This window comes from Oculina patagonica, chromosome 4 (assembly GCF_052425735.1).
Source record: "Oculina patagonica isolate OP01 chromosome 4, crgOcupat, whole genome shotgun sequence".
Taxonomy (NCBI): domain Eukaryota; kingdom Metazoa; phylum Cnidaria; class Anthozoa; order Scleractinia; family Oculinidae; genus Oculina; species Oculina patagonica.
In genome coordinates, this window is record NC_135761.1 from 17,561,664 (window position 1) to 17,575,363 (window position 13,700).

The following is a 13,700-nucleotide window of genomic DNA, read 5'->3' on the forward strand; positions in this document are numbered from 1 at the left end:
GCTTACCCCGGTTTTATCCCTCCCTGGATAGAATGCTAGTCTATCGTAGGGTTACCCCCAGCAGTAAATTTGTTGGTACCAATTTATACACCTCAGTGAAAAGAGGCACTATGAGAGTAAAGTGTCTTAGGGCCTGTTTATATGGAGGAGAGTTGTCCCTGGTAGGAGGGTTACCCTCTCCCCCGAGCTATCTTTTGCCGAGCGTTTATATGAAAAAGTTGTCCCTGTTGACCGAGCCAAAACTTGGCCCTCTCGGTTAAAAAGACTGGCGAGAGTTGTTTTGAAACATCTATTATGTCTGCCTTTTTTAAATAAGGAGCGCTGAAACATCGACCACAACCATTTTTTGGACAAAGTTACCGCCGACTTCGATTTCAATATATCTGCAATTTTGTTTTGGTCGACTGCAGCGTTTGCGCATGCTCTGTATGTGTCAACTTGTCCCTGGTAGGCGAGGCGAAAATAACCAAACTGTTTATATGAATAAAAAGTTGGCTCGCTCCCCAGGGTCACCCTACCTTCAAAGCGAGTGACCCTCCACCCAGGGTCACCCTGCCCCCCGAGCCAACTTTGCAATTTCTCATATAAACAGTTCGCAGCTATTTATAAAGAAACGTATGAAAAGCTCTCTCGCCCGGGGTGGCTCGGTATGGAGGGTAACCCTCCTACCAGGGACAACTCTCCTCCATATAAACAGGCCCTTACCCAAGAACACAGGGATCGAACCCGGACCGCTCGATCCGGAGTCCGGCGCACTATCCATTAGGCCACCGCGCCTCCTACGCGAGTACCAACGAGAAATTCGAAATCAGTACGTGGTGCAGTATTGAAGGATAAGCACGCATCGTATGCGTGTTCTTTGTTGCAGGGGAGGAACGAAAACTGTTGTTGCAATCTCGACTGGATGGGGAACAGCGTAATTACTTACGCGATTCTTCTGCTTCAAAAAGCAAGGGGAGGGCTCTTTATTTGATATTGTGGTATCTCTTTCACAGTGGACGACAGCAAAGGAGGAACAAGTTCGACTGGAGATTGTGAACAAAGTCAATGAATTTTGTGTGAAGCAGCCTCTTCCATGTCAGATTTCTCCGAACGCTACTCTAAATAGGTAACAGTAATGAGTCGATAAGTCAAGATGACGGAAAGGAGAAGTTAAAAATTAAATTATCATATCAAGCTCGAGAGGCAATGCTTTATCACATTTCCAAACATCGAAAAGAGAACCGGTTTAACGTCTGGTGCGCAGAGGAGTATTTTTGAGGATATTCGAAGTGTTTGCTGACGTATAATGTTCCCTAAAATCAATACCAAAGAAAACTTTGGAGTATTGGAGTGACGAAGAACTAAAATCGTGAAAAACTCTGCTAATTATGAGTAGGTATCTATACTACCATCACAGGCATCGCATTTTTGTATTCAAGATGTCAATGAGCGTGAGAACGTAGTTTGAAGTGTTAACAAAAATAAAGTTGAAGGACAAATGGCATCTCTTTTCTATTCCTCCCAAGGACAATTTTTAACATGTCGCATGTCATCATGAGAGTCGCGAATGGCTCAGACGGAAAAGTCTGGGTCCGAGTTAAAGTAAAGCTTCCAAGTAACGTACCACACATCTCCGGTTCCGGTGAGTCAGTTATGTCTGTCATATTCAGCGTTTAATGTCGGGGCGAGGGTGGGGAACTGGTACAGTTTTTGTTAAATCGTGGTATTAAGGTGGCTCAACTGGATTTTCAAGGGGTACCACCGCTCAAGTTTGATAATTAACTACGTCGCCATTAACAATGCTATCAAAAAACGATCACCACAGTTGTATTAGATAAAGATGAAATTTTTTTATGATCAGTGTTATATTGACATCGGAGTTGCCATAGCGACGAAATGACGTCATTACGTCTTTTACTTTCGCTCGTATTACTCGGTACCAGGAGATTTTTACGAAAATCGCTCAAAGGAGCTTGTACCACACATAGCTGCCTCGATGTTGGCAAAGTTTGAACAAATTCTATGAGAGCGTTTTTGAAATATTTGGGGATGAAGTTTTCGGGGCTATAAAAACAGTCAAAAACATACTAACGAGAAAATGGGGTAATATCTAAAGAAAACGACGCGCCTGTGAATGGCAATTTCATCTTATGGTAGTTTGATGTCGTTTAAAATCGTATGTAAAACAGTGGTGGGGATTGCTTTGGTCGATTGCGAGAAAAAAGAATTTGATGAGCGTGCGTTCCGGTGCTCTTGTTGCCATTTTCGTTTATTATTTGGTCTATGCCTACAAAAGTGATAATAAATTAAAAACCGCTCGATGAATTTTTTTTTAAAATTTGACAAACTCGAGGTTTGTCATCAATTGATAAAGCTTGCAAGTTTCAAGCTCCTTGAAAACATTTAAGGCAGTAAAATTGGGCCTCCAATGTACTGATTTTTTTCTCGCAGATTTCATGTTTACAAACGAGTGTCCTCATTATTCACGGGTATTGTTTTCAAGTTTCATATCTTAGTGCACCACTCCAGTAAAAAAAATGATTTGCATTAAACAGGACGCTCGATTGCTTTCCGAAACATTTTCCGAAGCATGCTTATCTGCCTTGGGGTGAGAATAGCAATGACAATATCTGCAGAATAATAGCTTTCGTTTTCTGAACAGAGGCCCTTGACATCAATAGCCCGACAAATGCTGTTACAATTTTTTAAGCAATGTAAGCATGTTTCGGAAAATTGTTCGGAAAGCAGTCGAGCGTCCTATTTAATACAAATGAATTTTTTGCTCACGTCGTGCACGTGGATATGAAACTTGAAAACAATACCCGTGAATAATGAGGACACTCGCTTGTAAATACGAAATCTGCGAGAAAAAATCAGTACATTGGAGGCCCAATTTTACTGTCTTAAATGTTTTTAATGAGCTTGAAACTTACAAGCTTTATCAATTGATGACAAACCTCGAGTTTGTCAAATTTTAAAAAAAATTCATCGAGCGGTTTTAAATTTATTATCACTTTTGAAGGCATAGACCAAATTATAAACAAAAATGGCAACAAGAGCACCGGAACGCACGCTCATCAAATTCTTTTTTCTCGCAATCGGCCAAAGCAATCCCCACCACTGTTTTACATACGATTTGAAATGAAATAAAAAAACTATAAGATAAAATTGCAATTCACAGGCGCGTCGTTTTCTTTAGATATTACCCCATTTTCTCGTTAGTATGTTTTTGACTGTTTTTATAGCCCCGAAAACTTCATCCCCAAATATTTCAAAAACGCTCTCACAGAATTTGTTCAAACTTTGCCAACATCGAGGCAGCTATGTGTGGTACAAGCTCCCTTGAGCGATTTTCGTAAAAATCTCCTGGTGCCGAGTAATACGAGCGAAAGTAAAAGACGTAATGGCGTCATTTCGTCGCTATGGCAACTCCGATAACAATATAACACTGATCATAAAAAAATTTCATCTTTATCTAATACAACTGTGGTGATCGTTTTTCGATAGCATTGTTAATGGCGACGTAGTTAATTCTCAAACTTGAGCAGTGTTACCCCTAAAAAATCCAGTTGAGCCACCTTAAAAAATACCCGAAGGTTTTTCCAATTTTTCATTCTCGTTAACCAATGTAGCCTGCGTTGCAGACGAACAAAACCCCGGTTATATATATTTTGTTCGTCTGCAACGCAGGCTATAACCAATGCGAAACCCACACAAGCACTACTGATCATTCCCGAGTATACCAAACCTCCAAATTCGTATGCGCTCTACCAGCAACGTCGTTCAAATATCCCAAAGGCCTCAGCCCATATGCATAATGTCCTGTACTTTTCATGTTGGGGAAGACAAAGGTTCCATTGAAATCTAGAAAATGATGGTGACTCCTAAACCCCTGCGCTTGTAGTTAAGGCAAAACAAGGCTCCTAAATCGTCCTCCATTTTGACTCTTCTCTAGGATACTTGCCATCCATCGTACTCAAAAAAGTAGTTCTGGATAACAAATCATCGCTGGAGAAGAACCTCGGAACACAGATCGTGACCGTGAAAGAAGTCGTGTGGAACCACCCCACCCTACCCCCCATTATATCTTCATCTGTCTCTCTGAGTACTTTGATGACGGTCACAGTCACACCAACCACTCTTCAGGACTATTACTCCAGCTTCCTTCCCTACGTGTTAGTGGCCCTGTGCCTCACAGCTGCTGCCATCGTGGGTTTTGCATTTTACAGGTAAGATATATCAATATGTGCTCGTTTCTTGCTTTTATCATACGCATAGTCCCGAACGTGACTATTCCCAAAGAAAAGCGTTCTCGCCAGAGCAGTCAGTGAGCAGTTGCTGGTGACTAAAGTGTCTGACGTTTACAAGCAATTACTGGGAAGAACATACCGTCTTCTAATGCACCACTGTAGCATAGGCTACGCAGGTCTACGCATGCATATTTCCCAGGTGTGTTAAATCGTATTTAGAAGGAAACTTATTTATTTTTTATATGTATGTAGACGAAATCAAGCTCTATGTGTTGCATTCCATTTTTTAATCAAACTTTTTTTAGGAGAAGTAAGTTACGTGACGTGAGAGTCCAGCCTGAGCCCGAGTCTCCATCAGATGAAGAACTGCTGGTAATGCCGTCAAGAAAATCAACATTTGTAAGACCGAGTTCAGCACCAATTGACACGGCAAGAAAGGTTGGAGTGGATTTCTCTCTACAGTTAGCTAAATTGTAAAATTCCGTAAAAATGAATTGATCATTTACTCTATGCCCCAAAAGATACCTTAATAAAAATCAGTTTATCAAAGAGTTACAAAACCATGTCGTGAAAAAAGTAAACAATAACTTTTTATTAACTACCCAGTTTTATTTAAGTTAGGTCCCCCGCTATTCTAATGACCTCTAATAGGCTGCGATTTAAATCTCCTTATTAAAAACTAGCCATGGTTTATTGAAATTCCGAGTTTTGACTGGTTTATCATATGATATGGTATATGAGCTCATAATATACCATGGACCACTAAATAATATGGTTGGTGTACGCATCTAATGTTGCAGTTATTTGGGTGTTTCACTCGCGTTTGTTTGTGAGATGGCATGTAGCGCCTCGTTGGCTATATCTATCTTATTTAGATATAGCTGATCGTGAAATAATTGTTAGATATTTTACAGTTTTCTGTCAACTGGGAACGAAAAGTGCTTCAAGTCTCGAACTTTTGAATTGTGTTCAGCAAAACTCCTGTGATTTAGCGTATTTTTTATATTATTAGACATTTTACTTGTACAGCGATGCTACACAGTAATATGTGTAAAAAGAGTTCTATTGTTCAACTTTTTCTTCCCGAAACGGAATCCTGGCTTTGAACTGTGTTTTGTCGGTTTTCGAAAATCGGTTGCGCGCGCTCAGAAGAACTAAGGAATTAAGAGAACCACTCAACTGAGTTGAGCCGGAAAATAAAATTTGTTTACATCCCCAACGTATTTTTATTCTACAGGATAACTATCACAGTGACCTCAAGCCATCTAACGAAGATGCCGAGGACTACAATCGATGTAACAAGTATCTCTTTCGATCAGAACCACGCCTCCGAGGATTAACCGTGCTCGATTCAAAGTCGCTAAATGAAGACACTGAAGACACCTTCCAAGCGAACGCGAACATTTTTCTGTCGGCCGCCCGGCTCCGAGAATTGACTGAACCTGCTGTTTTCGACAGCGGTGTTGCTAAGAAACAAGACTTGTCCGGATGACGTAGAGCCGACGTGTAACTGTCAAGGAGCTAGTGTCATTTCTGATTGGAGGACAAGATTCGGAAACTCTTCGGCTTGTAGAAGTGGGATTTGTTGCCCGACTTTTGGAAAGCCGGTATTCCTGTGACGGTTGCTTGTCAGTCTTTCAGTGAAAAAAAGTACTTTTTAGATTCTAAAGGAACGCCAAGCCCGAAGGTTGATAAAAGAAAGAGATATAATATCGGGATTAGACAGAATAAAAAGCAAGAGTTTCCATTAATAAGAGCAAAAAGTTCTTTAAGGGACGAGATAAACGCCAAAAAAAAATGAGGCAATTTAAGAAATATAAACTGTTGAAATGTTGATCGGTAAAGAGTACTAAAAATTATTGTTCGATTTCAACTCTACTTACTGCTGTGAATAGACACGAAAGATGCCTTTTGCCGAATCTGTTTCAAGGCGTAAAAAGTTTAACATGATCAACTGAAAAGTCGAAGGAAAAGTCTTTATTTACAAGCTGTTTTGCACAAGGTTCCTATTTTGAAGAGCCTAATTGCATGCAGAAACGGCCCACTCAGTATAAGTTAATCTGGAATATATTTATAATAAAACTGAGATGCTACCTGTTGTATGATTGGTCTAAAGCTATTGACTAGGTTAATCCAACTCTCACTGTTATATATACTCACAGTGACCAGCTCCCAGTTGGCTTGATATTTCAGTTGGTTAGAGCGCTGCACTAGTATCGCAGAGGTCATGGGTTCGGTTCCCGTTTAAGCCTGAATTTTTTTTTCAGGCTTGCTTTTCTCAACTGCTTAAGTTGAGTACATTACTTCGATGATCTTTCATTTGCTTAAATTGTATATCCGCAGTACATATATGAATTTCATATATGAATTTCATATCTTACTGTTATAGTAGCTTATAGTTCTGTACAAATTTGATTAACTGACTTCGACTTGTAGGTTGGCCCAATTTTATGTAAATAACCAGTGTTGAAATCAATTTATATGCTGGGACCGCTAGTGGGGGTCACTGCGTTGTTTTCTTGGGCTGAACACTTTGTCTTTCAGTCTCTCTCTACCCTGGAGTATACTGTAAGACCTTATTACGAACGGGGGTGAAAGAGGGGTGGGGGGGGGGGGAGACTTTCAGACGGTGGCTTTTAAGAGAGGGGGGGGGGGGGTAACTTCAATCCAGCCGAGTTAGCAAGAACTATACTGCAAAAACCGGGATAAGCTGCGGCAGTAAGTCACTTTGACCTGAAGGCAGTCTTCTAGTAAAACGGACTGGAAAGTTCAATTTACGCTAAAAACGACATTCATTGAACGTTGCTTTTTAACGTTCTTTTTTGTACAAGGAAGCTTTTCCGCCATCTTGTGAGATTATTCGACAAATAGGAGAATATAGGCTCTAGTTGAAGAGCACTTGCCTAAAATTCTGCCATCTTGTCTGGTCGCTAACCCCCGAGGAAGACGACCTGTTTCTCGGGGGTAGACAAACAGAAGAAGACAGCTGAAATAATATGTGTTGACTTAGTAATTATTTGGATCAAACTTTTGTTTATTTATTTCGTAAAACAAAACAGCAAGAAGCCAGTAACTTCAGTCGTAAAGTAATTCAGTAAATTCAGTGACTAACAATACTTTATACTACAAAGGCGTCCCTTTTTGAATGCTTGAAGTACCGGGTATTCATACGTTATTACAAAGCTTTATCTCTTCCATGAAGAAAATGTTACTCAGATCTGGATATTAATCAAATCTGTCACATTATCCTGTCCACCTGCAAGAGGTCAGGAGTGTCAATTGTTCCCTGCAACTCTTGAAACCAACGGCACAGAGGTGATGCTTGACCATGATTTCTGCTCTCCATCTCTTTGCTATCTAAACCTCACAATGTCTTAACGTTATTGTTCTTTCCCATCATCAGACTTTCTGGTTGTTTTTTCATAGTCCTTTGCTCTGGAGAACAGGTCTTCCACAAGGCTGTGTAGGTTTGGTAACTGCAGAAATGATAAAAGGCTTGTGGTTAAATGCCCACTGATAATAAAACAGACAAGGTCATCAGCTTCAAATTATCATTCTTCTTCTTGGGTGAATATCGTTTTATTGAAGGAGAACAAACAAGATACAGTTGAACCCGACTAACTGACACCTCCCAAACTGGACACAGTCCCAGCCACATACAAACACTCAAATTTTAACGGCTTCTATAAGAGGACAAAGCAGACAGTTTTTCAGCTCCTAACTGTGTCTGCTTACAGGAAGTCTGACTGAATATGATATTTTTTCACCTTAAATAAAAATGAAAGATCGATTGACGAAGTGAGTGCAATACTGAGTTACAGGGCCAAAGCGAAGCTGTTGGTCATTTTCACAAATAGCTACACATACTGTAAGTGTGGAGAGTGGTGGTCCAAGGGTTAGTGGAAAATGGATTGAGCAGCGAGTGAGTGCTCTTTCTTTTTTCTCCCCATGTGTTTCCTTTCTAATGAGCACTCTTGCAACTCCCACCCCACCCATAAAAATATTAGTCTGTACAGAGCTGGCTTAGTATGCATGCATAAGGACATCATCAAAGAAACAAACAAGATTTTATTTAATTTTATTTGGAAAGGAAAGGATAAAGTAAAACGATCTTCTCTTGTAAGTGACGTCGAAAATGGAGGCCTGAGGGCACCGCACTTAGAATCAGCCATAAAGACACAGCGAATCATGTGTTGCAAGAAATTTGTTGATTCGCAACAAAGTAGTTGGAAAATATTGCTCTTACACTATTTAAAACCAGTTGGGGGTAAACTTGTTTTAGGATGTGGATTTGATATAAAGAAACTTCCGATAAAATTGCCAAAATTTTATGAGGAATGTTTTCAAATTTTTTCTGAGCATTCTGTAGCGACTGCAGTAAACGTTCAATGCTTGAATAACATTTCTAGGGCGGATATAATCATATGGAACAATAAACATATTTGTGTCGATGATAAATCAATTTTCCGTCACACATTGTTTGAGAAAGGAATAATTACGCTTGAAAATCTTATAAATGACGACAATGATTTAATCATTAAGAATCCTCGTAGCTCAATTTTTACACCGGTAGAAGTGTTTTCTCTGATGCAAGTCATTGATGCGCTGCCAATACAATGGCGAAATTCCTTAACCGCCTGTGGGCACAAGTGCAATAAAGCATTTGTTCTAAATGATCACATTAAATTGCGTTTGAATAATCAAGAAGTGTTGATTAACAAGGCTGTTTCAAAAAACGTTTATCGTGAAGTTCGATCCAAGTATGAAACCCCTCCAACTGCGCAAATGAAATATTCGGAGCAGTATTCTAGTGCGTGCTTAGAATGGCGAGAAATTTACAGTCTATCCTCTAAGGTACTCATAGACACAAAGTCGAGAGAATTTCAGTATAAAATCTTAAACAGATACTTAACAACCAACTCATTTCTTCACAAAATTGGTTTGATTGCCTCACCATTATGTACTTTTTGTGGATTAGAGAGCGAGTCCCTCGAGCATTTACTAATCACATGTTCATTTATCAGTGATTTTTGGCTAGACTTCATTGACTGGTGCAGAAATACAAACATTGTTTTGGAGGAACTTTCTGATATAGATAAGCTCTTTGGAGTTTGGAAAAGAAAAGAAGATTTCTTACTACTTAATCATCTTTTAATTCTAGCTAAATATCACATTTATGAATGCCGGAAGAACAACAACCGTCCATCTCTTCGAGTATTCATTAAAATTGTTAACTATACATACCAACTGGAATTATATGCAATGAAATCACAAAATCAGGAAGAAAGCCAAAATGTTAATCTTAAATGGAAAAAATATACCGAGAGTTTATAGATTTCTTAGTGGGTAACTCCTTTGTAGCCAAATAGTATTCTTTAAAACAAAGTATATAAATTAAGCCATATAAATTGTAAGTAATGGTTATTGTAAGTTATGTAATCCTGTGTTAATTGTATTATTATCAGCAGCACAAAACGAAATCGTATAGAAGTGGAAGTGATTGTAGATGTAATTGTAGTCGTGTTGTAAATGATGTAAGTAGCGATTTTAGTATTGTAATTTAAGTAAGGTGACTGTATTGTAGTGCAAGTAGCTGTGTTGTATAACATTTGTATTATAAGTAGTGTGTTGTAATGAACTGTATTTAGCCTCAGTGTTGTAAGTAGGGTTGGCAAATTCATTAAAAAAAAAAAAAAAAAAAAAAAAAAAAAAAAAAAAAACTGCAGAAATGATAAAAGGCTTGTGGTTAAATGCCCACTGATAATAAAACAGACAAGGTCATCAGCTTCAAATTATCATTCTTCTTCTTGGGTGAATATCGTTTTATTGAAGGAGAACAAACAAGATACAGTTGAACCCGACTAACTGACACCTCCCAAACTGGACACAGTCCCAGCCACATACAAACACTCAAATTTTAACGCCTTCTATAAGAGGACAAAGCAGACAGTTTTTCAGCTCCTAACTGTGTCTGCTTACAGGAAGTCTGACTGAATATGATATTTTTTCACCTTAAATAAAAATGAAAGATCGATTGACGAAGTGAGTGCAATACTGAGTTACAGGGCCAAAGCGAAGCTGTAAGTTGTTGGTCATTTTCACAAATAGCTACACATACTGTAAGTGGGGAGAGTGGTGGTCCAAGGGTTAGTGGAAAATGGATTGAGCAGCGAGTGAGTGCTCTTTCTTTTTTCTCCCCATGTGTTTCCTTTCTAATGAGCACTCTTGCAACTCCCACCCATAAAAATATTAGTCTTGCTTGAAACTGCTAGGCAGGTTAGGCTAACCTGTGAAATGCTAGTAAAATGTGATAATTCTTCTCACGAAGCAAATAAATGATGATGAACAAAAAGTAATCCATCTATAAGGAGTGCTGTCAATAAAGTTCTACATCAACAACTGCAAAATTAAACACTGTGGAACTCTGATGAAAGTCTAGACATTTTAGCAGTGCTGCCTTCATCAGAAGTAAAACATGATCATTGCTAGGAGAGCGTGGAAACGCTTTTAAAGTTATTAATCAGCATGGACAATTAGGCCACCTACAAGCTGAGCTGGTTTCTCCTCTCTGGCCTTTAACTGTACATCACAAAAATGAGTAATGGAGGTATTGATCGCTTTTAAGAGCCTCTGAGTTGATGAAATAACACCCATTTCAATCAAACCAAATAAAAAACGATTGATGAAAATCAATGATAATCGAAGAAAATCGATGAAAATTGATGACAGTGATGAAAATCAATCATGTTAAAAGTCACAAAATTTTCCGTCATCGATTGGTCATCAATTTCCAACATCAATCGATTAATTGGCATCAATTGTTATTGATTGATATCGATTTTCATCGAATATCGGTTTCATTGATTGGTCAGGCCGGGTAAATGGTGTTCACCCACATAAAATTAATACCATAAAATGATATGCTATTTTATTAGATTTGTGTATTTTTTTCTAGCTTACCTCATACGTCTGAGCTAAATACACACCAAATACATTGCCCAGGGCAAGTCCAGTCTGTGTTCAGGAAAATAAGTATAACTTGTCAACATAAATTAATAAGTTATAATATAACTTGCATCACAATGTCTACACAACTTTAACAGAACATGCAACATTTTAATAAATCTCAAACATCAGAATTGCTAGCAAAATGACATTGAGACTAGCAAACAAATGTCTTTAGTTTCCACTCCTTCCTCGCTTATAACAGGTCAGCTGGTTGGGCCAAAAAAAAACATTCAAGAACTTATTAATTAAAAATATAAATGTACCATAGTTGCTATTATGGAGGCTGACTGGTTACCTAGGGCTACAAAGTACATGTAGCTTTCTATGAGACATGATGGTGGCCTAATAGTTAGTCACTTAGTGTACCGGACTCCAGATTAAGCCCGGGGGGGGGGGGGGGCATTCCCTTATTAGGTCTTAACAGGGATGTACAGCCCGATAGGGTATGGTTTTCAGGCTTTTTTGTCATGAACCGGGTATTTATTTCACCCATTTTTGTCTTAAACAGGGTATCTTTACATGGACCAAAGTCAAACAGGATAGGCTTATATGCCTGTAGAGGTGTAACAAACCGAATTTTCACAAATTCTTCCGTATTACTGGCTCACGTTGATTTCGGCATTGATACTTAACTTAATTCACTACCACAACAAGCCAGTGAGGTACTTGTTTATGTCTTATACGGGGTATCAAAAATTGGCATGCTGTCTTAAACAGGGTAGGAAAATCAGAGGTTCGCGTCTTAAACAGGGTCAGGGAATTAGGAGGCCGGGCAGCACCTCCCCACCCAAAATTATGTCAAGTACCCCCCCCCCCCCCCCCCAGGGAGATTAAGCAGTCTGGGTTTGAGCCCTAGCATGGACGACTGCATTGTGTTTTTGGTCAAGACACTTCAATCTCACAGTGCCTCTCTTCACCCAGGTGTATAAATGGGTACCGCCAAATTTAATGCTGGGGATACCTCTACGATCGACTAGCATCCATCCAGGAACGAGTACAAATACTCCTAGTTGCTAAATGCTGTGAAAACTGGGATAAACTCCAGCCTGATTGGCCACTATAGCTACCCTTATCACTATTACCCTACCGGACAGTGATTCTCTTCTCTTTTGATCCCTGAGCAGAAAAAGAAGGGAATCTCTGCATCACTGGGTAAGTTAAGTCTTAACAAACAGAGAGGTGGAGAGGTGGATTCCCAAATGCACGCACTTTGAAAAAAGCTGGGACTGTAGCCAGCTCACTGAGCTTAGCCCACACTCATCCCTGAGACAGGCAATCTGGGCGAGCTATATGCAATTGCAAGACACTCTAAACAGAGCTATTATCAAGAGCTATTATTGTCAAACATAAAAAACTCGTCTCACACAATATCGTTATAATAAAGATATTGAATCAGACGAGTTTTTTACATTTTTTATGGCGTCAGTTAAGTTATTAACAGTAAACTTCGGTTGTGATGATGGCTAAAATATGTCTACATAAACATCAAGGTAATATTGATCTAAAATTTACTTACGACAAGGGAGACGAATTGAGTTGAAGTTGGCATAGTACAGTAAACAGGAGTAAACAAATTTCGATCGTTCGTTCGATCTCCTTCGCTCAATGGCGTTTTCCTGACCGTGAGAACCTAAACCCAACTATTACGGATATATTGAGCCCGCAATATACACAGCCAGTGAGCATTTTCAATATGGCGGCCAACATGGCGAAAAGCAGTTGGTGCGTTTTTCGAGTTTCAAAGAAATTGTTGGCTTTCCCATTGCGTCTTTCGAGGCACACATTGCAATTAAGGACAAGTACTATGAGCACAGAAGGTAAGTGGTTTATTTTACTATAATTTTCGTAAAATACATAACATCTTCCAATCTTCTCGCATGCATGCATGGTGATGCTCGCATATTTTAAAAAGCTCAGTGATACGAATGGGAGCTCAAGCTTAGCCAAGAAACGTTGTGTTCCTCGACACAGAGAACAAAGTTTCTTTTTAGTTTTATCAGTTGAAAGTTAGCAGCATAAGCAATGGGTAGGGGCACAAGAGGGGGCGGAGGGGTATCCTTTGTGATTTATAATTACTCAGGCCCAGGTCACTCCTGGCTGAGCAATTTTTTTTACGCCCACTTTAGACACTTAGTTTTTTTTTTTTCGAAATTTATGAAAGAGGAAAAAGGAAAATGTTCATTATAATGGGACGTATACAAAACATGGACCCGGGTCCATGGACCACCCCGGTCCATGGACCACCTTGTGGACCCGGTCCATGGACCACCCCTGTGGACCACCCCTAATTTTCAAAAGAAAATCAAAGTGTAGAATGGGGACAGGGTATAAATTGACGGCAGGTACCAAAACCCAAAACAACGAAATGAAACCACCGAAACGAAACGACCAAAACAAGCTACGTGTAAACCACCAAAACGAAACCGCCGAAACAACTGAAACAGCTGAAACGAGTGGCAA

The 13,700-nt window shown here is 39.4% G+C and overlaps 3 protein-coding genes across 3 annotated transcripts in view; 2 read left to right on the forward strand and 1 right to left on the reverse strand.

Moving 5' to 3' along the window:
* LOC144651701 (uncharacterized) overlaps positions 1-6,369 on the forward strand; it is a 30,287-nt gene extending 23,918 nt beyond the window's left edge. The window contains exons 6-10 of the mRNA XM_078511650.1: positions 996-1,108; positions 1,509-1,624; positions 3,938-4,211; positions 4,538-4,670; positions 5,470-6,369. Of these exons, the coding sequence (XP_078367776.1) occupies positions 996-1,108; positions 1,509-1,624; positions 3,938-4,211; positions 4,538-4,670; positions 5,470-5,724 (891 nt within the window). The 3' untranslated portion in view covers positions 5,725-6,369. The remainder of the gene's footprint in view (positions 1-995; positions 1,109-1,508; positions 1,625-3,937; positions 4,212-4,537; positions 4,671-5,469) is intronic.
* An 876-nt stretch (positions 6,370-7,245) lies between these two features.
* Positions 7,246-12,866, reverse strand: LOC144649818 (short transmembrane mitochondrial protein 1-like). The gene is made up of 3 exons (XM_078509413.1): positions 12,757-12,866; positions 11,193-11,246; positions 7,246-7,708 (listed from the first exon to the last, which is right to left on the reverse strand). The coding sequence occupies exons 1-3, from the start codon at positions 12,787-12,789 to the stop codon at positions 7,613-7,615; spliced, it is 183 nt and encodes a 60-aa protein (XP_078365539.1). The 5' UTR covers positions 12,790-12,866; the 3' UTR covers positions 7,246-7,612.
* A 60-nt stretch (positions 12,867-12,926) lies between these two features.
* The window catches only part of LOC144651798 (large ribosomal subunit protein mL38-like), a 132,588-nt gene continuing 131,814 nt past the window's right edge, over positions 12,927-13,700 (forward strand). Inside the window, exon 1 of the mRNA XM_078511797.1 lies at positions 12,927-13,057. Within this exon, the coding sequence (XP_078367923.1) occupies positions 12,934-13,057 (124 nt within the window). The 5' untranslated portion in view covers positions 12,927-12,933. The remainder of the gene's footprint in view (positions 13,058-13,700) is intronic.

Excerpts from the sequence above, each read along its gene's own strand:
- LOC144649818 (XM_078509413.1), bottom strand. The coding sequence starts at position 12,789 with ATGCCAACTTCAACTCAATTCGTCTCCCTTGTC. Across the intron at positions 11,247-12,756 it reads CTCAATTCGTCTCCCTTGTC|ACTGGACTTGCCCTGGGCAA; the intron begins GTAAGTAAATTT and ends TCCTGAACACAG. Across the intron at positions 7,709-11,192 it reads ATTTAGCTCAGACGTATGAG|TTACCAAACCTACACAGCCT; the intron begins GTAAGCTAGAAA and ends TCATTTCTGCAG.